Source organism: Plectropomus leopardus, chromosome 6 (assembly GCF_026936395.1).
Source record: "Plectropomus leopardus strain MGB_pleo_1.0 chromosome 6, ASM2693639v1, whole genome shotgun sequence".
Lineage (NCBI taxonomy): Eukaryota > Metazoa > Chordata > Actinopteri > Perciformes > Serranidae > Plectropomus > Plectropomus leopardus.
In genome coordinates this window covers 17,484,653-17,508,373 of record NC_142181.1, presented here as the reverse complement: position 1 = coordinate 17,508,373, position 23,721 = coordinate 17,484,653, and the positions used below count along the sequence as shown (strand labels likewise).

The 23,721-nt window shown below is 38.0% G+C and overlaps 1 protein-coding gene across 1 annotated transcript; it reads right to left on the bottom strand.

Moving 5' to 3' along the window:
• Positions 1 to 1,030: 1,030 nt before the first annotated feature.
• unc119a1 (unc-119 lipid binding chaperone a1) lies at positions 1,031 to 23,368 on the bottom strand. The gene is made up of 5 exons (XM_042486804.2): positions 23,038 to 23,368; positions 6,963 to 7,076; positions 5,714 to 5,807; positions 2,113 to 2,285; positions 1,031 to 1,994 (listed from the first exon to the last, which is right to left on the bottom strand). Exons 1-5 carry the CDS (start codon positions 23,159 to 23,161, stop codon positions 1,882 to 1,884), a joined length of 618 nt encoding a protein of 205 aa, XP_042342738.1. The 5' UTR covers positions 23,162 to 23,368; the 3' UTR covers positions 1,031 to 1,881.
• Positions 23,369 to 23,721: the final 353 nt, after the last annotated feature.

Here is a 23,721-nt window from a genome sequence, read left to right as displayed (position 1 = left end):
ATCCTCTGATGCAACAGTCACATAATCTACTTTCTGTTTGTATTTACAACACAGTATAGACCACCTGCAACAGGAATAAACTTTGTGTTGTTGAGTTTTGACACCTTATATAAAAGTATTGTCATGTCAACTGATGTTATTTTTGAGGAAATCTAGACTGGGTCCACTGGGAAAACCTTTTAAACACAAATTATTAACCCAAAAAAAGTATTTTAATGTCTTATAACATGTCTGAAAGTAATCTCTAATCAGTGATCTTAACATGTTAATATATTTGAGAAGATACCATTTAGATTTAAACCAAGGAGTGCTGCAGGAGCGATGTTTATTTGTAGGCCAGTATGGACGTTTTCATGCTATTGTTCCCTCTCCAAAATTTACATTTTTTGTTCAGTAAGATAATCCTCAGAATTGAACACCACTTCTATGATTTTTGAAACTTAAAGGCAATCGCCTGAAGGAAAAAGCCAACATTAGGCAATAAATAAACTACTCTGGGGTTGCATGACTTAATGTTGCTACTTCCATAAGACTGTAAAGCTGTGTTTAGTGTGATAGCAACCTGTAATCTCATTTAGCAACTTATTTTTAAAGATGTAAAGGCTTTAAAATGTATGAGTAGGGACATATTTTATGCGGTAGAACAAAATGTGAAGATCTCTAATGCTTGTGTTAACCACACACCTTATTTCAGACATCTAACCAAAAACCTACTCCAAAAACCTTTTGACTTAGAGACGAGAATGGCAGTGATAAAATGCTAACTAATTGCAGAGTTTTGGGACTCAATCCTGCACCACTCTATTGCATCAGGTAACACCACCAATAAAAAGAAATAAAGATGGTAGATTTAGTAGAGCACAATAATATTTTTCCTCATCTCTGGATTTATATTTACTTGGTTCTCATTCTATTTATTTTATCTATTCTGTTTGATAATTTATTATCTGCCTAACATGATTTTTACACTTCTATTTAATTTCTTTGTTTAGTATCATCCTCAGGTGGAAAAAAACAATGGATCTCAAGATTTCGAAAAAATCCCATATTTATTGCATTGATGGAATTTCCGCTGTCAAAACTTTACACACTTTTTCATTTTATACTTAAAACATTTATCATAATTAAAGTATACACAGTGTTCAGTACTACAGAGAACGTACTGGATATCAAAATTGTTATCTGACTTTTGGCTAATGTTCTGACACTTCAAAGTGGCTAGCTATTTCTTTAAAAAATACTCCTGAAGTAGTAGTACTACATGGAAACATACAACAAATGACACATTCACATAGACAAAGTACACATTTCTGTTTGTCGCTGAGATGACAAAATGAATCATTCTGATGTGTGCTACTAGAAATTTAAGAAAAATCAGGAGTAACAATATAATGAGCTTCCTATACAAACTATATAAATGTACATCTGAATGGATTATTAAACTTTGTTTAGGGTAACTTTATTTATCTCATTATGTCATGGTGTTTCTGGCTCCTTTGTCTCTTTGTATTATTAACTATCAAAACACACAAAATGTAAATGAATCTTCCTGATGATCAAGTGGAACCCACATACACAGACTGAAAACAACAGTATGTACAGACACTGCATGTGTTTGCTGCCCACACACTCTCTCACACACACTGATGCACACTGATGATAAAACTGGCAGAATTCGATGTTCCTGCAAAGAGGCAAAAGGGAGAAATCTATTGGTCTGGCAGCTGAATACCTGAATGGCAATGTATGGAGTTTTAACAGGAGTGAGTCAAGAGCATTTAATGCCAGTTAACTGTTTGTTAGTTCATCTGTTTCTGGTCCTGAAGTGGTGCATGGAAAATGTCTAGAACAGGGAGGAGTAAAGGGTGGACAGTGGTCTTCCTATGGTCCCCCACTGTAGGAATAGTCTGCCTTGTTGTGCATCACCAGCTTGTTGTCCACAAAGTAGAAGCTGTCAGACTGCGTTTCGTAAGGGTGCAGGATCATCTCACGCACTGAGAGCGAAAAGAGAACACACAACACTCATTATATCCTGTTAGATTTAATAAAACGTCTCTGTGTGGGAGTGTTTGTCTCTTGTGGTCAAGTATGATTATTGTGTGCAACACTCACTTATTTCCTCGGACAGTGCGGGGAACTCGTAGATGTGCTCGCATGTGTTCTTGCTGCTGGGCATGCAGAAGCCGAACTCGAAATCGAAACTCTTGAGCAGCTGATCACGGAAGTAGTGTCTCTCAATCATGCGGAAGTTGTTGATGGGTGTGTCCCCCACTGTGAACTCCACTCTGCAGAGACACAGGGAGCAAACTAAGTCACCTATTTTGAGAGATTTTTTAATTTTTTAAAATTTTGTTTTGATGCATCAATCAGACAAATCAGTTAAGCCTCATGCAGCAACTTTTAACACATCCTGCAAACCAGTCAACACCCTGAATCATCAAACATACAGTAAGTACAACCACATACAGCGAGTTGGGCATATCTACCATGGCGTCTGTAGGCTGCTATTTCAGGCTTTTTCAAAATAGACAGACAACAGGGCGAAACATTGTTTTTTCTATTTATTTCCTTAAGTTTAGGCAACAAAAGCAAGTGGTTAGGTTTAGAAAAAAAAAATCATGGTTTGGCTGAAAAAAAGTACGGTACACTACTTTTTTATTAAAATAACTGGACTAACTTTTCGTTTCACACAAGAAATAATGATAATAATAATAAGATATAAAACAAGGAGGTTCCCAGGTGAAACAGCAGGCTCCCAGGTTAAAGTCCTGTGTTTGTTTGATCCATCCTCTTCCTCTCCCATCCACCTACACAGGCTTTCTTGCTCTTTATACTATGGAAGTGGCAAGCAGCATCACAAACTACCACCACCCATTGCGTCCCACCTCAAAGGGTGTCATTGTACTAGTGTCTGATGCTGAGATCCATTCGCAAAGTGATGGTATTTGACGAGTTAGGGTGCTGTCTGCTGTGCCAGAAGTAGACACTACCAGGTGCGTTTTATACCGTATCAAAAGTTGCCGCTGTGTGTTAGTTTCTGATGCTGATATCACCGACAAAGCGGTGGCATTGGATGGGTTGGGAGTAAGATCAGGCTGAACTTTGAAGATTGATCAAATTCAGGTAACCTTTAAAAGATAATTCCAGCTTGTTTACACAGTAGTAGCTTATTTGCTATACTTGTATGCACTTGTATCACTTTTCTTGTTGTATTTTGTTGATTTTTATGAATGGTGCAAAATAATTACACTTTTAACTACATGGCTTGGGTAGTCACCTAATATTCCATGCTTTCTTTCTTGTATGTTGTATATTGCCATGGTAAAGCACTTTGTGACATATATCTGTGAAAAGCACTATATAAATAAATGTAACTTAATTACTTTCTGACAAATTGTCATTACAACAGAGTCCATCATGGCAAGAAAATCGAACAATCAGGCGATCAAACAGGTAGTAAATAAGCCAACAGTTGATCCAGATAATCTTAAGACTTAATTTGGAAGTAAAATCGAAAACCCACATTCAAAGATGCAATGTTGACCAAAAATCATCATTGCACAGGAGAACTTTAAGAGCACAGAAGAGCAGGTTGCCTATTTTAAGTTATTTTTGTCATCTCACAGATGACTACTTCCTGTCCAGAACAACATTTGGTCAGTGCAAACCCAACCTTTAAGTGCAACAGTTGTGTAGGAGCCATTTTTGTTTATATTAATATTCAATAACTGAGCACAAACCGTTTTTGATCCATGCCATAGTTCATGTAAATGTTAAGGTGAGAAGTAGATTTTTCCTTTCTTTTTTTTGTAAATGCTTTTATTTTGAAGCCTTGCCCGAGCTACGGCCGTGAGATAATTAGGATGGTGCCCCGGCTGTAGTTAGTCAGCCCAGATAGACGCCAGCATACACTTTTCCAACCGCTTATGTTTGTTTTAAGTGCATCAGGTATCTCCAGAATGGACCGTGAAAATCAACCTGCAACAAGCAACATTTCGACACGGTAAATAACGCAACTCAACACTCATCTGTCTATTGTTTCATGTGGAAAGCGGGTTTAAACCTCTGCTGGGCGGCTACATGTGGAAACCAGAAACCATTAAAACGCGCTCTGCAACACGTCCCGATACCTAAAAGACAGAATTAGTTCCAAAACACTCCCTAGTCATCTCTCCCTTCATGCAGGGTAATCAGCTATATCTGTACTTATATTTATTTCATTTGGGTGTTTTTCTGTGAATATCTAAACTTATTGAGGATTAATAATGCATTTGTTGGCGTTGAACACGTTGTTGTTTCTGATTGTGTGCACACACTTCATTGATTGCACCTGCCCCACAATTTTCCAGTGCTGCTGTGATTGCCAGTACCTGACTCCAGCCTAAGTGTAGGCTATCTGTGAGCTTTATTTACATGCCTGATGACACTGTTAAAAGGTGTAGGTGCTAAGCCCATTTAATCTTGTTTTTTTTTTTTTAATTTTTGCAAAACAGTGTGCACTGGTATTGTTTGGTTATGACTTATTGATCACAAAGCGAAGTGACAACATAAACGGCTGTTTTGGGGGCAAATGTTTCCGCAGACTGCGGTGCTCTGCTCTGCTTTTGTTCATCTTTGGAATGTAAAAGGTCTGCTGTTTGGTCTGACAGTGGCAGTGGCAAATTAGCAATGGAAATATAAAAAAATCAAATTTAAACTAACCTAGGAGATTGTTTACCACCCCCTTTATGACTGGCTATCTACCCAGTCAGTTTGAGCTGTTTGACCAGTAAAATGAATTTTTGTTTATAAGCTGCGATTCAGTCTTAAACCTGAGAGGCCGTAATGTGCCAGAGTAATGTCTAGTCTGTCTTTTGTAGGAAAAATGTCTTTATTAAAGTATGGAGGTGTTATTTTACATTTATGTGGCATCATTTAGTTTTGCTGTGATTAGTATGTCTATTTATCTTTTAAACTTAACTACAAACAGGAATGTAAGACACTGCAATATTTGTAATCAAAGTAGATATGGGTAGTGGAGAAAGAAAAAGTTTAATTATGCCGACTGATGTGCAGCAGCACTCGTACTTAATGCCAGCCCTGCATATGTCAGTGCTCTACTCGGGCCACCCCAGTAAAAAAAAAATAAGTAAAAAATCTGCCACTGTTATTACAGATACCTCTGATGTCATTTTTGTGACGTTATTGGATTAGATAGGTAAGAATGAAGGTCAAAACTATCAAAATAAAAGTTGTTAATATAAACAGAATCCTCCTTTAAATTGGCCTTTCATAACAACAACAAACATATATCTATTCTGAGGTGCTATGCTAAATAAAAGCATAAAACCCTGACCACATTGTGCACCAAACACTTTAATATACATTGAGCCGTTTCATTCAGCCTGTAGTATATGGATGTCAGCTGTTGGTTGGATTGAAATCGGCAGTCAGTCACAGAGTAGGAGTCTGATGATGATGATGATGATGATGATGAAAACAACTCAGGACCACTGACAGCTACTCGGTGCCTGACTCAGCAGGTGGGCTCAGCCGCTCTGTGTGTTTACACTCATCAGCGTCAGCCTGCCGACCCACACTGACGCCCACTCACCTCCCACATCCGGTATGTGTCTTCTGTCAGTGCATCAGTGCTGACATTATTGCATCATGCAGCTTTTTTGGACGCATCTCTCTCTCTGAGTCTTCAAATACACACTGAATGTTAACTTACGTGGCTCCAACCTGCCGCAACTGCAGGAAGGCTGGGGTAAACTGGTATCGGACAAAACGGCCGGCGTTAGGGTCACAGTGCTTCCTGCCTCCAGCTAAAGAAGAGACATTTAAAAGAGTTAGAACTACAGCTCACATATTAAAATATCAATGAAAACATTGTCTATACTTGCTTATCCTCTGCAGGGTCAGAGAAACGAAAAAAAAAATCATACAATAAAATCTGTCAAGTAACATACAGGAGGTGGGACCAAACCATTGATTAGCAAGTCACAAGTACGTCCAAAGTATTTGTATTCAAGTCCCAAGTTGTAGACTTTTAAGAACAGAGGGATAATATATGAAATATACAAACGCTTTTAAAAATTGTACTTACTGTTAAAACAAGTTTGTTGGAAGTTGTTGTGTTTAAGTACAAACGGAGTCTTTTTTTGATATTGTCAAATGGAGTCGAAGGGCCCAGACTATGAAGGCCAACTGTTTGTCGCTTCATGTCATTTGTGTCTTTGTTAATTTGTTGTCCTTGCAGACACCACAAAGACTACAAGCAATGGCCAATTTGCATGCACGTTCTTGGCCTGCATGAGAGGAAATAACTTTTCGTACCAGCAGGCAGGAGTAGTGTGTGATTGCCATTCAAAAAGGGAAACTGGAAGACTGACAGGATGGATTTGAGATGTTAGTCAGCCAGTTAGCACATCAACACAACCCAGTCTTAAAAGAAGAAATGTTATTTATTGTGCGCTGGAGAAAAATTACTCAAACCGTTTCTGTTAAAGAGCTCAATGGCTTGAAAACTAACCTAATATAACAACTTTTGAAGTTTTCTTTTCTCCTGCACTGAACTGAACTGCCAATCAGAATGATTTCATTCACTGACAGACTCTGCCAGCTGTGACGCTTGTTCAACATGCTGAATCCACCGAAAAAAAAAAAGCCGACAAGAACCGATTAGTTTTGACGGAGCGGGACACACTGCAAAAACTAGGGCGACAGGTTAATTGACAGTTTGGTGTGTCAGTGCCCTTAAGTCATCAAATTTGTAACTCAAGCCCAAGTCACGTGACTGAAGTCCCCACCTCCGTAAACACCCTTGTACATTGTGTACAATAAAGTAAAAAGCAAGTAGCTCACATCACAAAACCAACACCAAGTCAAACACGGACTTAAACTCAGCCTCCAAAACATATTCAGAAGTTTGAGGCTCTGTTGTCTGATCAGTTATGTCGTCTCTGAGGTTTGGAGCTGACCTGGTGTTGGAGGTTTAGTAATCTCAAACAGGACCGTCCCCGTTTCCATGTCCCGGATCTTAAACCTGGTGAAGTCAATCATGTGGACATTTTCCTCTGGAGAACAAAGATAATCTGAAAGACAGAGAGAAAACACACTTTAGGCTATATTCTCATCTAGATACTACCAGCAGTCTTTTTCTGATCCATCCGTGTTTTCACAGTGAATGACGCAAACCTTTCATGTCAGGGCAGCAAGCTGTTAGTTAATGAGAAACTGTCATTTCTGTAGTTCTCTGCCAAGATACTGTGAAATCTGTTGTTGTGGTCAAGTCTGAACTGATCTCATTCTCAAGCCTGTTCTGTGCTGAACACTTTGTCCTAACCCTTTTTTTTGGATGCTCAGTACTGTATCCTCACAATTATGCCAAGGATGCTATGACACCAACAATTAGTCCACACCCTGCCCGACAGGTTCTGTGCTGCAGAGACAAATTACGCAGTCCATGAAGCCGTACAGTATAATGTACAAAGAAACACTCTAAATCCCTCTGGTGTGTCTGTATAACATTTTCATAATTTGCGCCACATAAATCAGTACATACATTTAAAAAAATAGACAAGCTAAGTCAAGTAAGTTTTATATATGTAGCTCAAAATTATTAGTTGCGAATTTGCTTTACTATCTTTACAACACACAACACCTTCTAGCCATAAATCATAAAATTGGAATAAGAAAAAAGGAGGGATTCCTCTTGCAGGATGCACAGAAATAATGCTGTTTATATCATCCCACACAGTGCATGCACTGTATCTCAATGTGATTCAGTATCTCTGTTGTGCTTTCTTCTTATAATGCTGTTAACCAATTGGAGTGAATCAGCTTGTTTCAAAAGAACAAGTCTGCAAGTTTTAAACTGCAAAGCATCTCATAAAACAACATCTATTCATGCAGTGTTAGCCTGTCTAATTTCACTGAGCCGGAATACATTTTAACATTTCGTTAAAGTACTTTACACATAACAGAACAAGAACAGGGGACATGACATTTTCATAATTAAGTTTTATATAACTATAACTCATAGTATTACCTCCTACATGTACCAGTATGATATTTTGTTTTATGGATGGGAGCCCTGCTTGCAAGCTTGCTTGAATAATGTTTCTTTTCTCTTTTTTTCTCTATTGACTTTTTAGTGTTTGCATATGGTCATTTTTATGCTTTTAAGTACCACTTGCTTTATGACTCTAATGTATGTTATGTCTAGGGATTTTGTTTTATTCTTTATTTATTTGGAATACTTGTTTGAGAATGAGATGAAGTACTGAAGGGTAAATTCAGTTTTTTTCAACCTAAGTTCATGATTTGTATCTAATGGGAACAACAATTTTTTAAAACTGGTTCACTATTGAGCTGCGAATCAGGCTGCAATGTAATCACTTGGGGCCATTTTGTACCATCAATTTATTTCCACTAAATGTGCTTCTTCAATGCTGCTGACAGGGTCAGATTACGTTTTTGGAGTCTCACAAATTATTGTCATGCTCCGCAAAGAGACTTTTGTCTATAACCATTTGAGGTTATCTTATAAGTTTCTGATATTAGTGATCTACCTTGTGTTTTCTCCTGATTCGTTTGTGCATCAAGAAGATTTTGTGGCTTTTGGATTTTGCGTGAGTTTCTATTTCACTCATTCATTTATTCATGTTTGTTTCCTGTTTTATTTTGTAGTCACTCTTCTCATGTCTTGTTTTACTTTCTGTCTTTGTGTTTTTCCCACCTGTGTATTTCTCTACTCCTCCTCAATTACCCTCACCTGTCCCTCATTATCCTTCCTGTATTTAGTCTGTGAGTTCCCTCCTCTCAGGGCCAATTCGTTTTCGTACCCCGTGTGAGCGTTCCAACCTGTTTACTTTTGTGTGTGTGTTTCTGGTTTTTGGATTTTTTGGTCTTCTGATCGTGTTTTTGTCATCTCCCTGTTAGATTAGTTTGCTTTGCCTTTACTTGGCAGAGGGGGTTCGATACACGGGAGTATCGAACCCCCTCTGCCAAGTAAAGGCTGCGACTTTTATCCAGCGTTTGTGTACGTGTTGAGCATTTGGGTCAAGTTCCTATATTTACAACCTTGACACTTCTGAAAAGTGTCCCTACAGAGACAATTTTATTAAGGAGTAAAATCCTTTTTGTTTAGCCAGGAACAGACTGAAATCACCATCTCCAAATTCAACAGACTCAATTTAAGTAAACAGTCATTTTATCATCATAAAACACACTTCATTCAAAGTCGAAAGAAACAAAATACAGCTCAGAATAACCATCTTAATTGATCTTTCTGCTGTTCCAACAATCACTAACTCTGGTTTGGTTGAAAAAAAATACTGAATTCTCCAAGATACATATGAAAAATATACTTTTTCAAGAGCTGATCCCCCCTATACCCATTGGACACTTTTGACACCAAAAACATGGTAAACTGGGTTCCAGGTTGAAAAAATATTGAATTTATCCTTTAAATCTTTAATCTTGAAAGGCATACAAGTCAAATGTATAGTTTTATGGACACCATAGAAATTATTTAACAACAACAAATACAACACACACCTCACAATTATACTATTTCTGACTCAACATTGTAGTTTCTTTTCACATTCACAGTCATTACTTCCAAGAGGTTTTTGTTTGCACTGAACAGCAGGATATTTAAGTTAACCATAAACAAGCCCCCTGGAAGACAAAAACTCTGAAGTACCCATAGCAGGGTGAAAGATTTGGTCATACTGGCACTGTGCGTGTGTGTGCACGCGTGTGTGAGCATGTGTGAGCGTGTGAGACACTCCCCTCCCAACGGAGCTGGATTAGACCTAAGAGGCTTATTGTGTTTTACCATCACATGGACCGGCTGGTTTGGACACACACACACACACACACACACACACACACACACACACACACACACACACACACACACACACACACACACACACACACACACCTACCATCTCATTAGGGTTATGGCAGGGACAGTTATTATTAGTAGTCTATGTTGCATAAGAGTTGAAGGGTCTTCCTTACTGAAGACTTCAGCGTTTTCAAAACAACAGTAAGGTGCAAGGACAAAGGTCAAAATAATCAAAATAATATAGACACACACATGATATGGTTCAGGTATTTGTGCACATGTGTCTGCACATACACAAACTCACACTGCTACATCCCTTCTGTTTGTGAGGGTTAGAGAGCAGATGGGCCACACAGGCCTTAGCCACCTGCTTGGAGATATTTATAGACCTCTTCATAAAGTACAGTACACTGTACCTGACACCTTGTTTAAAAATGTCCTTCTTGTGAAATAGGACTATTTAGAGCTTATTGTGGATTGCGTATTTTGGACGCTGATGTAAATTACAGATTCCATGTGACATAACCAAAGAGCTTTCCCTAATTAATTAAAATCTGCAAGTTGCATTGCAAAGATTTGGTAATATTTGGTGTCTCTCTTCTTAAATTACGACATCTTACCAAGAATCTATGGATCAGGGGCACATATTTTCTATCTATTCATTATTCTGTGGGACATGAAACACAGTAAACTTGTTTACGTAGGCTAATTACATATTAGAAATATATGCACTGCATTGTGAGCTAGACAATGTCATAGATGCACACACAAACATTTTTACACAAGTACTGACACATACTGTATATCCTGGTGAAATGTTGATTACAGCGTTTAAGTAATGGCTTTAACAGCTACATTAAGCACAGAAAACTCTTTTTAAAACTCTTTAATTTGTATGTTATATTTTATATCTGGAGTGAGTGAAGAACATTGTCAGCTTCCTGACTTGTTTAATCATAATTTTCACTGATGCAAAATACTGCTTTAACTTTGACATGCAACCCCCCTGACCCCCCTAACTTATATCTAAATATATTCAATATCCCCAGTAATTAACAATTAATAAACTTGTGTCACATCATCGTCAAAAACTAATGGACAAATTAGAAAGGACAAATATATAATCAATAAGAATTGCACTGTATTAACGCATGCATTTGTGTGAAAATTCATGTATACCTTGCATGAATATGTATATTTATGCATATGCATGTAGTTTGTTTACATTTGCAGCTGCTGCATCTGCATTGCAGAGTGCACTGGGTTTGTCTCTGGTGATAATTTCCTGTTAACATATACAGATGCGAGTGGAGTGTTTCCATGGTAAACATCACAAGACTGGTCGAGACGTTGCCATGTAAAGCTGCTCTGGCTAGAAAACGCAAAGTCTCTTTATATTGCCTTCCAGACTTCAGTAAGAGGGTTAGAGAGCTGGTGTTTGATGCAGTGCCCTTTAGTGCCAGTTCATTTGATGTACGGTGCTTATCTGCGCCGAGAATATTACTATAAGCCTACTGTTAGTCTGGGATTGTGTTGCTTCTAAAGCAACAGCAAGAAAACATTTTCACACACTATTTATAGTTCTTGCATGCAACATTGCCTGAAAGTAATCATTGTTGAGAGTAAGTCTGAGATGAATTCAGATCATCTTGACTAGAAGACAAACTCTGAACAATCATAAACTGGACCAAATACTGTTATGTAATACTGTGAAGTTAAAAATCAATTACATTGAAAATATTTACATTTGTAACATGATTTTTACCCAGCAATGCTATAATATGACGGTAGATGAGTGCTGTCAGAGAGGAAAGTGTACGTTTTTTTGTTTTTTTTTTCTCAGTATGCTAAGTTTAATCCAAACTACATCACATAATTTGATGATTTCGGCAATTGATGTCATACTTCTATATTGATGTTCGTCCCTGTGTTATACTAACGACAAAATGAAGTGAGCCCTTTTAAGGCCTTAATTGCTGGTTTTCAGCCTCATGGTCTAGAAAGTCAAGTCAATTTTATTTAAAGCCCATTATCACAAATCAGTGAGCTTTACAGCATATGACATCCCTCTGACCTTAGACCCTCACATGTACTAAGGAAAAAGCCCCCCAAAAAAACCCTGTAATGGGGGGAAAAATTGTAGAAACCTCAGGAAGAGTGACTGAGCAGGGATCCCTCTTTCAGGACCGACAGACATGCAATGGATTTCATAAATAACAATTCAGTTACAATAATGATATAAAGGAAAGAGAAAGAGAGAAAAAGAAAAAGAGAGAGAGGAAGCTATTATCAGCCCATTAAATGGCCATCATCAGTGGTTATCAGGAGCATACATTTTAGCTACTATGGCCCTACTCTACCTTCTACATTTTTTATATTGTTGAGCCCATTTCAGGCCAAAGATATGTGGTGAGATAAAACTGTGTTATGATGGTGTAATCTGCGACCTAACTTGCCAAGTCGCCAGTGATTGGTTTGAGAGCATAAGACACATCAGCTGTAAGGTGTTCGACTGCCCGTCGCCTCCTCAGCTCTGGTTGTTTTGTTTTACCATTTCACATACTTAACTTATGTCATAATACACTCTGTAACAAACATACTTATTTTAACCCAAACATTCCCTGAAATTAACCTTGTAGTTATGGCAACTAAACCTAACGAATGTAAAACGGAAATCTAACAAAACTGCAACTATTTTACAGCATTGATGTGTATCCTCTGGACTACTAAACTGCCCAGTCTGAGGCATTTTGATGATTGTGATAACAGCTGGCAACGACAATTTAATCTACTGTGCGAATGTCAATTTAAAGATTGCATCAGAATCACTGTATGCGATATACTGTAGTTTTCCTTAAGATATTTGTCTGTTTATGGAATAAACAATAACAACAACAAAACATCTTCACCATATTATCAAGTATTTTATTGTTTTATCTTGATTGAACACTTAATCTTTTCCCTCATGCATAGTCCAGTAAGGACTGAAGTAAGGAAGAGTTAGAAAAGAGCTATTCTAAAGGATAAAAAAGTGTCTTCCACTAAATTAATAATTTCTGACAAAAATGTCACTTAATTGAGAATCTATTGGCAGAGCACTCCGCATGCATCTTGTAGCTGTCACTGAGCAGCTCTCTTTGCGGGCAGATGACCGATAGATGCGTTTTGTGAATCAGAGATGGCTACTTGCCAGAATTTGCTGAAAAAGACAGATGGAGCATTTCATCTGATAGCTCAGACGATGAGGTCACTTTTACCCAGTCCTGTGCAAGTGTTCACACATAACCATGTCACTCCCACAGTCGTATTAAACCCAGAGCACGTTACCAAATAGAGATTGTATAGCCTCTGCACATGGAGCAGATTGACTGTTGACGACTCACTGTGCCGTCTTTTAGAAGTTTAATAAAAATCTTTGCAGATGCTCACTGTTTTGTAACAACAAAATGAAGTGTGAGCTGTGGGAAGAGAAAAGGAACACATTGCACACATTGAATGATGAGAGTCATTTTTGGTATGTGAGAGACAGAGAGGGGATAGAGGATGTTTAATCTTGTTTATGATGAATGTGGCCTCTTCTGTAGACAGACGTTTGTCACAGTCTGTTTTATGATGAGCCAGGGTCTTGTTTCACAGTTATAGCAGATGTCTAGGTTTGCATTTGAGAATATTTAGGATCATTACATGATACATTTTGTATTTTGCACAAAACATTTTGATTTGTCAAGGTGTAGATGGATTTCAAAGATGTTTCTGAAAACATGTTGCTGTGACAAATCCACTCACCAGCAATGTGGTGCCTGAGAGTAAGGAAATTAAATTTAATCCTGATGTGGGCTTAAAGTATAAATGATGTTCACAGCACCCTTAAACAACACAATAATGTGCAGGTCTGTCTAGAACAAATGACAGAACTTACTATGGATTTTTTTTTTGTTGTTGTAAAAAATCACCATAGCGATACCCAGTGGGCATGAATACTTCCCTTTTAAACTAAAACAAACAATCAAACACAAGTTTCTGAGTTTATTCTACAGTATGCAACTCGCAGAATATTTAAAGTAATGTTTTACTTAGCTCAAGGAAACAATGTTGGTCAGCTTTGTGAACTGTATGGGGTTTTTTTTTTTTTTTGCTGCGATTCTGGGAAACTGAATGCCACTGGGAAATTGAAGCAAGGTTGAACTGCTTTTTTGGGGGCCTGAGTTAACTCCACCCTCTTGTCCAAAAATTGTCACCCCCAGCTCCAAAACAACAAGAAGCCAACTGCCAAAATGCCATACTTGTGGCTTAAAAATGGGAGTCCACAGACCAATGGCTGACGTTATGTTGGCTAAGTCCATTATCTTTTTTACAGTGTATGGTTTCAGTACAACTGGTCCCAGTGATGTAGTAAAAAAGGAAAACCATACTCTCGTCATTCTGCTAACAGAAAAATATCCTCTTGGAAGTAAATAATCCCAGCTTTAACTGTGCATCTATACAAAGACAAACTATTAAAATTACTATAAAACTGAATGCAAAAAATCAGTTAGTTACTATCTCACATGAATTACCTTGTCTTGTAAAGCATGATATTGGTAAACATGTTCACACCTCATTTTATTTTTCCTTATGTCTTTCTCTGACACACACGCACACACACACAAAGTGCTCCACTTCACTTCCTTCAACACCATCACCTAGCAACGCTCCTTCTGATAGTGTGCCAGCTCGATTAGCCTGTCTTTTTCCTTCCCCTCATCCACCTGGCTGCTCCGCAACAACAAGGTGCAGCAGCAAATCAAAGAAGAGTATCGCAGGTTAGGCATCAGTGGTATGCAAATGCAATGCTTCATGTCTGGTAAAGGTATATGTCTGAGGCCTCCTCCTATAGACAGAGGGCCTCCTTTTGCCTGATTTCATAGGCTTGAGGCACAAAGAGGAATCAGGACGCGCAGATCTGATGGAGAATATTAAGAGGCTGCATGTCAACAGTGGCTTCAATAACAATATGGCATGATAGATTATAATATGCTTTTATCATGTCATGAACTCTCAGAATAGCTGATTTCTTATTGTGATTTCCATGTATCTAATGTCATGTTTTTAGCCTTACAAAGGATTTTACTGTGTGGTTTTTAAAGCACATTAGTCATAGAACCAAAGACCGACAGCAGATTCTTGTTAAACATAATAATTTTCACTCTACTGGAGTACAAAGTCAGTTCAGTCTTGAAAAGATCCCTCTGGCAGCAGCCCCTCTAAAGTGTGTAAATTTAGCACCAAGTCTTGAGTCATGCTGTGTTCCTGTGTTCAGATACACAGTGCCTGTCTGACACCAAAGTGGCATTCATAAAGAGCAAGCGAGCTGCCACTTATAGCTCCTTAATCCCCAAGATTAGCCTGGAGTTACAGACTTTCAGCCACAGGGATTGACTTCACATGCCTTATTCTTTCCATTTGACCCTGTGCTCTCCGATCAATGCCGAAACTGCGTGTTGAATTAATCCCGCAACATGAGGAAGAACAATGCAGACATGATTACTTGTCTTCACATTTAAAAAAAAAAAAATCTATAGCCAAATACAGCTAGTCACATTAGCATTACACCTCAGTGTTCACATCGTGATGTACAGTGCACCTGTGCATGGCAAGCTGTTTCATGTCTCAGTTAACAGCACCTGTAGGCAAAATGGCAAACGTTGAGGTTCGTGGAGAGGTTGCATTCTGAGCAGCTGAATGCAGATGAGATTCTTTTCCTCTTATCTTTCACCGACCTGCTTCACTGAGCGGAAAGAAATAATTCTTCTGTGAGAGGATTTTATGAGGACATATATAATATAATGCTCTAAACTCACTGAATCACGAAAATGAAAATAAGACATAGTTTAACATTTTGGGAAAAGCTTATTTCTGTACGATAGATATGAAGCTGCAGCCAGAAAACTGTTATCTTTGCAGAGCATAAAGACTGGAAACAGTGAAACAGGCCTCTCCTAAATAATGTTATGTTGGGCTGCATTTCTTGTATAAAAGGTGCCATACAAATAAAGTTTGTTATTATTATTATTAAACAAATGAGACAACAGCTTTTGAGATTCTGTAAGGCCAATTTTGTACACTTTGCAAGCTGTTTCCAGTTTTTGTGGTAAGCCAAAATAACTATCTAGCTTCATAGTTTACACACACAAGAAATTTAATCTCTATTATCTAACTCTTAGCAAGAATGCAAGTGATTGAATCACCCAAGCTAGCCTGGCTTCAATCTTGCAAACAAGCATCAGTATTGAGTGAGATAGCAGGCTGCATGTTTACACCTTTGATTTACATCCAATAAAAAGTGCTTACTCTCTGATCCATATAGAAATAGGCATTTTTGTTGAACCAGAAACAGCCCCCAAATTATTGCCAGACCCACCAGACTCCCTTTAAATAGACAGTAATTTTAGCGTTTATAGAGGCAACATATTTTCGCATCTAACTGGGTGAATTAATGGTTTATTTAAACCAAACCACAGTTGGTGATTGTTGGAAAAGTGTAAAGACAAACCAAGATAACTTTTGTGAGTTCAACCTTGTTTCTGTTGACTTTGAATGAAGTTTATTTTACTTCAAGTAGCAACCCTTTTGTATAACAGCTTATTTAAAGCAACTACAGCATTTCAGCTGCTCCAGTTTCTCTCTGTGCACAGCCACGAACCCAAAAGAAAGCAAAGGTAATTATTTAAAGTAATACATTCAAAGATTTTCATATAAATACATGTATGAAAAGTCAATATATCATCAAATGAGGTAACACAATAGTGATTAAGCCTATGGTACAAATGAAAGAATTGCAATATTTATATATTTGCAGTATTTTAAACTAGGTGTCAAAGTTGAAGGAGAAAAAATATTGTATTAAGTTACTGTTAATGCAAATCTATTGCCTCAGTTTTAAATGAAAAGGATTGACAATGAAGACTTGTATATATTTTGATCCATTTTGTACTAATTGAATTGTACTGAGTGTTGAATGATTCTAGATAATCAGTAAGAAAGAATCAGGAAAAAAAATTTGATTTGCAAAAAATGAGATGACAATTAGCACTACTGGTGTTGTTCATCAAAAATACATCTTCAAAATAAGACAATGGTCATGTTCTGCATTTTCTGACAGCTGATCAGTTTGGAATATTGCCGATAGTAATTCAACAAGAAGGACCAGCCACAGTGAGCTGTTAAGGCCCAGACGCACCGTACCGACATCTAAGAAATAGTGGTGGTGATGACAGACTGCTGCTGTCTCTGTCAAAAAGTTGCACCTAAACACATTGCCAAGACTACAGCCAACAACCAAATAGAACATATGTTCTGCAACCACATAAGAGGAAATAACTCTCTGAACCAGCAGGCGGTGATAGTCTGTATTAGTCATTTACCATAAGAAACTACAGGTGTCACTTAATCAACCAAGATTCAGTCTTAGTTGCCTGTTGGCTGAGATGCTGTAATAATCATTTGCAAGGCATTGAAAATCTTGTCAATGGGATCATTGGACCGTGAAGAAATGCATGCTGCAAGCTCTTTGTATTTCTAATTTCCATTGAAAATTAACATTTTTACTTAAGCATAGACAAAAATTTTAGGACCATTCACCTCCTATTAGTACATAGAGTGTCCTCTTTGCAAGTCGGTCTGAGCTGATATGATTTTTAAACTGGAAAGAATCGAGGTAGCTAAATAAATATGGAAAGTGTCAACACATATTTCCCTTTTTGTCAATTGATGCACACAGATGTAAGCGTGCGACTTTAACACAGAGCTCTAGCCAGGAATATCAGCACCAGCCAGATATTGGTATTGATCTATTACCATATCAAATGCTGTAGGACAATACAGTCTTACACAATGCACCTTCAGCATATTAACATTTGTTATATTGAGTTAATCTGATCGCAAGTGTGCCAACAACTGTCTGATTCAAAGAGTAAGATCAAGCAAGTAAAAGGCAGTTCATGAGATTCTGCTGATTGCTGATGTTGATGAAACAAGCTGTCTCTCTCCATGTCAAATCACTCTGAAAGAGTAACCTTGTGACAGCTGTGCATGAGTGATTAAGAACCGGCTGCACCAATCAATTTTAATTAAAGCTGTATCCATTGTGTTGGCAGACATCACAGAGTGGAAATGCCGCCCGACGTAGATAAAGCACTGCTCTGTGTCCCAGAGTTATCAAGGCCAAAAAATTGATCACCCATTAGTGTAAAAAGAACCAAGCTGTTCTGAGTAAATCATCTGGATGAGGCAAAATTACATACCAATGTAGATTCTTTTGAGGCAAGAATACCCACAGTGCAACAGAGGATAAAGTTTGGTGGTGCTCCTACATCCTATTACATAATAGTTCCAATTTTGTTTTTACTTTTTGTGGGTCTCTTTCTTCTAATTTGAAATGTACTCACTTTTATGGTAAAGAAATTGTAATGGGATTTAGCATTTTTTTCATCCAACAATTATGTAGCTTTTGAAACTGACAATCTAACAAGCACGTCCACTTCACTCAGTATGTGGTGGGATTCAAGCTCTTTTTCCACTTTACATACTACTACTGACATTTCTTTTCATGTGTACAACTGAGTGAAGTGCAATGAATGCCCCTGTCAAGCAAAGTGTGCACTATGATTATGCTGTTACATTTATGTTGTTAGTCGCACAATAGAACATACTCAAAAGCGCATTATATTAGTTCACATGCACAAATTAACTGCCACTTGAACGTTATAAGTCCTCGCAAACCAATGCGACTAATGACACAAATGTGATGCCATGTAGTCAGCCTTTGACGGCTTCTTATGGCCAATTCAGCACGTCGAATCAGCATTGGAGCCGGTTGGTGAATTAAATCACTGTGATTGGCAGTTCAGCTACTACCAACCACTGAAGGTGTGAGATTGAAACGAACTTGTCATATTTGCATTAAATCCTGTAAAATGTCTCTAACCTGTCAGTTGGCATGGTTCTTCTGACGTCGTATTCTCCGTTGACAAATGCTTCTGCGTATCAAAACATGCATGTGTACAGCTGTCCATGAGACTCCCTGAGACAGGGATGACACCGATAAGGTCACGGCCCAAGTAGTAATCTGTCATAAATTACATTGGCAGGGATGTATGCTCTGCTGTTATAGTTGTTGTTTTCCCATTAGACATGACACAAATCAGTACAGCGTATGTCAGGAAGGTATTCACAGTTTGCCATCCTGTTTTTTGTTTGTTTTGGGTTTTTTTTTACAATGGTGTACCTCTCTGAAACTGTAGGGGTGCCAAAAATACAGATTTCTGTATAATGTTGCTTCAACCCTTTGAAACATGAGAAAATTGGTTTTATTTCTTTCCAAAACACAGAGAGAAGGCAATGATAAAAATCAACAAGACATGGCCTAAAAAACTGCAAGAAATTAGTTAAAAGGTAAAAGAAAGAAAAAAAAAAAAAAAAAGCAAAATCCAAAAACAAACAAGAAAATGACCACAAAAGAATCCTGGAAATTGAAAACAATATCCTACATTTTTTTCCCCCTTAACATAATATTTAAATATATAATTATACAGATTATAAATATAGTTTTCTGGACATTTCTCCCAGTTTTGTGATAATTTTATAATAAAATAACTAATTTTCAAAGTATGTCAATTTATCCGGATTCAATTTGTGGTTTGAGCCCCATAACTTTCCAAAGAAGTACAGTCCTGTCTGAGAGTATTATAAACTATTGTGCAGTCTTGATAAACCTTTATACGCATTAACCTACTCAAACTTTTTTCTGTCTGAATCTCTGCAAATAGTGAGTAGGGATCTGGGGCGCCGAGGTTACTATGCTCCAACTGAAGAGTGTGTGTTTTAATTTCATGGTTCACATTTAAAAAATTGCCGTCAAATTGAAAGGCTAAAGAGCATTTCCAGTAAGAGGCATGTTTGCACTTTTTATCAACAGAAAATCCTTGCTCTCTCACTCTGACTGCTCACTCCAGAGCTCTTACATGGAATTAGACATGGTGGATGACAGTGGGAGAAGCAAATAACATTTTTAGAAATGCATTGAACACAATAAAATTATTATATATAAGAGCTTAACAGCAGATCTTTCTTATATGTTGATAATAATCAAGGAAATTTCATGCTTCTGCTGTCCATCTGTTGCAATTCTTTTGTATTAGAAGGTTACAAAATGTTGATTATGAAGGTAACATGTATTCTGTAACAGCAGTATTTCGGCTTGTGTCTAATAAAATAACGAACTGCCTGCCTGCATATCATAAATCATCCATTATGTTAATAGTGAACTGATAATGTGCCGTTTTTCATAACACAGCAGCTCTTCTCTGCTGCCTGGATTATAGTTCTTCTCCTCTACCGCCTGTGTGACAATGAGGCACTGTGCCTTGCTTATCAGTACTTAACCACTGTGACAGACTGGAGCTGGACTGCCCCAAAATTGTGGCATTTACCTCCCAAAAGCACAACTGCAAAAGTCATTTACACCGCAGGGTGAGGCATTTTCCACTTCCCTCTTTTCCAACTGCAATTTTCTTTCTCTTGCAGCAGAAAATGACAGTCTGTATTGTGTGACACACTATTCTTTTCTCTGTGGTGTGGCTTGTCGTTTAAAACGATTGGGCCTTGGAGAGACATTTTTGTGCTCTCATCACTTAACAGGAAACAAGGAAGCAGATTCAACCTCAGTGCAGTTGCACAAATCCAAGCATCATTCTGCTGCGTTTGAAATGAACAGGAATATTGCTGACACATTTGTCATCAAAATACATTTTTGTTACAAGATGCAACTGTGTAAAGCCATTAAATGAATGGTTAGGGAACACAGTAGCTACATGTAATTTGATATCCACAATGTAAACAAACGGTGTTATTAATTACCTGAGGTGCATAACGTCATTGCGGAATACTGCGTTACAGCACTCCTGAAATAATCCAGATTACGTAGATGTCAGCGGAGAGCGGAGATTACCGCACCATCATGAGTGATTTAGGTATAATTGCACTGACAGCCCTCGTATTGCTTTTCTGCTGAGGCGCCAACAAAGGGAAACAGATCTGATGATCTTAGAAAAAAGAGTCTGTGTTAAATTTCAGGAGTTATATGTTTAAGGAGTTTAATTTTTGACTTCACACTTCACTTTCAGTCGCTGCTATAAAATCAATTCATGAAATTGAATGCACGTGTACCATTTAACACAATGACTAAAAATTTGTTGTTTTCAGTTCAAAAGACTGATCAGTCAGTGTGAGAGTGAAATCAGGTTTTTAATAGTTATTAATAGCAACAATAGATATTCAAATTGTAATAATATGATTTTTGGGGGATCTAATTAAGGTTTTTTTTATGTTAAATATTCGGAAATATGATTTAGGTAAGTGGTGAGGCAAAATTAAAAATATAATTAGACTATCTGAAAAAAAAAAAGAAAATCATAACACCATTTCGTTTTTAGATTTAGTGGCTTACTTTTACATGATTAAAAATGAATGAAAACATAGTTATGAATACTACATACTATTTTGGCCAATAGATGCCTCTATAACCTACACACTGGCCCTTTAAGAAAGTTTACTATGCTAGCTTTCAAAACACACATTTGATAAGACAATGTTAGTGATTAGACCGTGAGTTAAAATTTTTAGAATTTTTACTGTCATCCACAGAGGAAACTCCACGAATAACATTGCTTTCTTTCAACAAACTATATTCTTTGGCCTTGGGCATCTATGGTTTTTACTCTTTGCCATCTCCACAGACTTTACACTAACATTTAATATAGCACCTTTCACAGTGCAAGGTCACAGAGTGCCTAAGTGGAATTTGATAAAAAATACTTGTTTATTTTCCACTTTTTTATGCAGTATATGATGTTGCTGAAATAAAAGTCAGAGCGACTGACTGATATAAAATGCATTGTAAATATATCATGATATACAGTCTGTAGAAATTTATGATCATTCTCAACCCAACTTGGCCAATACGACCACTTTGTCAGTGAACCTTCATGTTGTAATGTGACACATTAGTCTGTTGAATCTGCTTCGGAAGTCCAGATATGATGTGTCAATTGACGCTTGTTGCGATTATGATTTAAGTCAAAACAGCAGTATCTTGGTCAGCAATTATTTCATAGGCAGAAAATAAGTGATGCAGGAGACTATGGAGTATAATAAATTGATGATTGATTAATTGGTCATTATGAATTTAACTGAACATATGAAATTTAACTGATCAACTGACAGGCTATGCAATGCTGTCAGAGTACAACATCCAATGCAATGTGTTGCTGTCAGCTTTGATTGGGAAAAAAACACATTTGTAAATAAGCAAAATTTGTTGTTTTTTTTTTCTTCAGATAATGGTTAATCAAAGATTATTAATTTTACTAATAGTCAAGGAAAGTGCTTACAATTTGCAGCCCTACAGGAGACAGTGTAGGATATTATTTGGAAGATAGAATTTCAAAGTTTGTGAAACTCCTCTGACTCTGCTGGCTAACAGCCCTCCCTATCCTGTTTCCATGACATATTATGGAAACAGTTTCCAAAATATGTCAAACAACAGGCTGATGGTATTCTCCTCTTGTGTTTGTTCCACCTGAGTACTGTCTGTGAAGAGCCATAATCACTGGATCCCATCTCTGGCCACCTGTTACCTCAGAGCCACAGGTGTCTTGAGGTGAGGATGTAGTAAGAGCCAGGTTTTTTTTTTTTAGAAGCGCACCACAAAGTACATCCAGTCACCTTCTCTCTCTGCCAGTGCCTACACACTCAAACACAGAGATAAACAAACATGCAAACACCTACAATCACACGTTGCTTTTGTTATTGGGAAACTTGCCAATCAAAATCGGTCCAGTCAAAATTGTAAATAAAACCAAAAAGAAACTTTCAGTGTGTAAGATACCAGAGCTCTAACTTCTCACTTAAAAGTGCTTAGTCTTATTCAAAGCTATACAGAGAGAGAAAGAGTCATTTGAGACTGTGTCGCTGTCCATGGTATCTGTTTGTACTTCCTCGAGATAGCCAATAAAACAGTAAATGGACGCAAGTCACATTATTCACAGAAAGAAACGCTGAACAAGGAAGCAGCAGCAGATGGGTCTCACTAATCTCCTCTAACTGTAAGGCTGTAACTACTCTCCACACCGTGCCAATTACAGGAGCAGGTTACTTACTCTTGGTGATCTTCTGCAGCCCGAGCACATCATCGGGCGTTATTACGGTATTTCTGCGCAATTCTTCTTCAGTAGTAACCGGGATCCCCATGTCTGATGAGTTGCAGCCTTGCTGCACTTTCATGTCCAACAGAAGAGGGCTGCTCGGTGCGCGACCTGACAGGAGCTGAGGCTTTCTGATGCTCTCGGCGTCGTCGCCGCAGGGGCCGATTTACTTGCGTCGCAGCCTGTAGTTGCGCGCTGGCTAATACACCGTGCAGCAAACAGGCTCTGCGCTGCTACAAGAATAACTCATTCTCGTGCCCCCTCCCCTTCTCGATCCGGTAAAAGATAAAAATCAGCCCTTAGCTCCCTCCCCTCCCGCGCTCAAGCCTCATCGGCTCTCTCGCAAGCTATTTAATCCAAATCCTGTGGCTTTAAACCGACCAGTGGTGCGCAGCTGACAGTCTGCGCGCCTCGTCATCTGCTGATACACCAGTGCGTGCATGGCTGGGCTTTACACAGGAGCAGTAACAGATTACTTAATACTCGCTTCTCACCTCGGAGATGAGCTCCTACATCCGGTTGAAGCAGAGGTTCGCAGGTGTTAGAAATAACATCTTGAAGTGATATTTTGTTTAGGTGAGCTTGTTACCACTGCGTGAAAAGGGAGGGGTGTTAAATCAGTTTGCAGGGAGCTGTGAA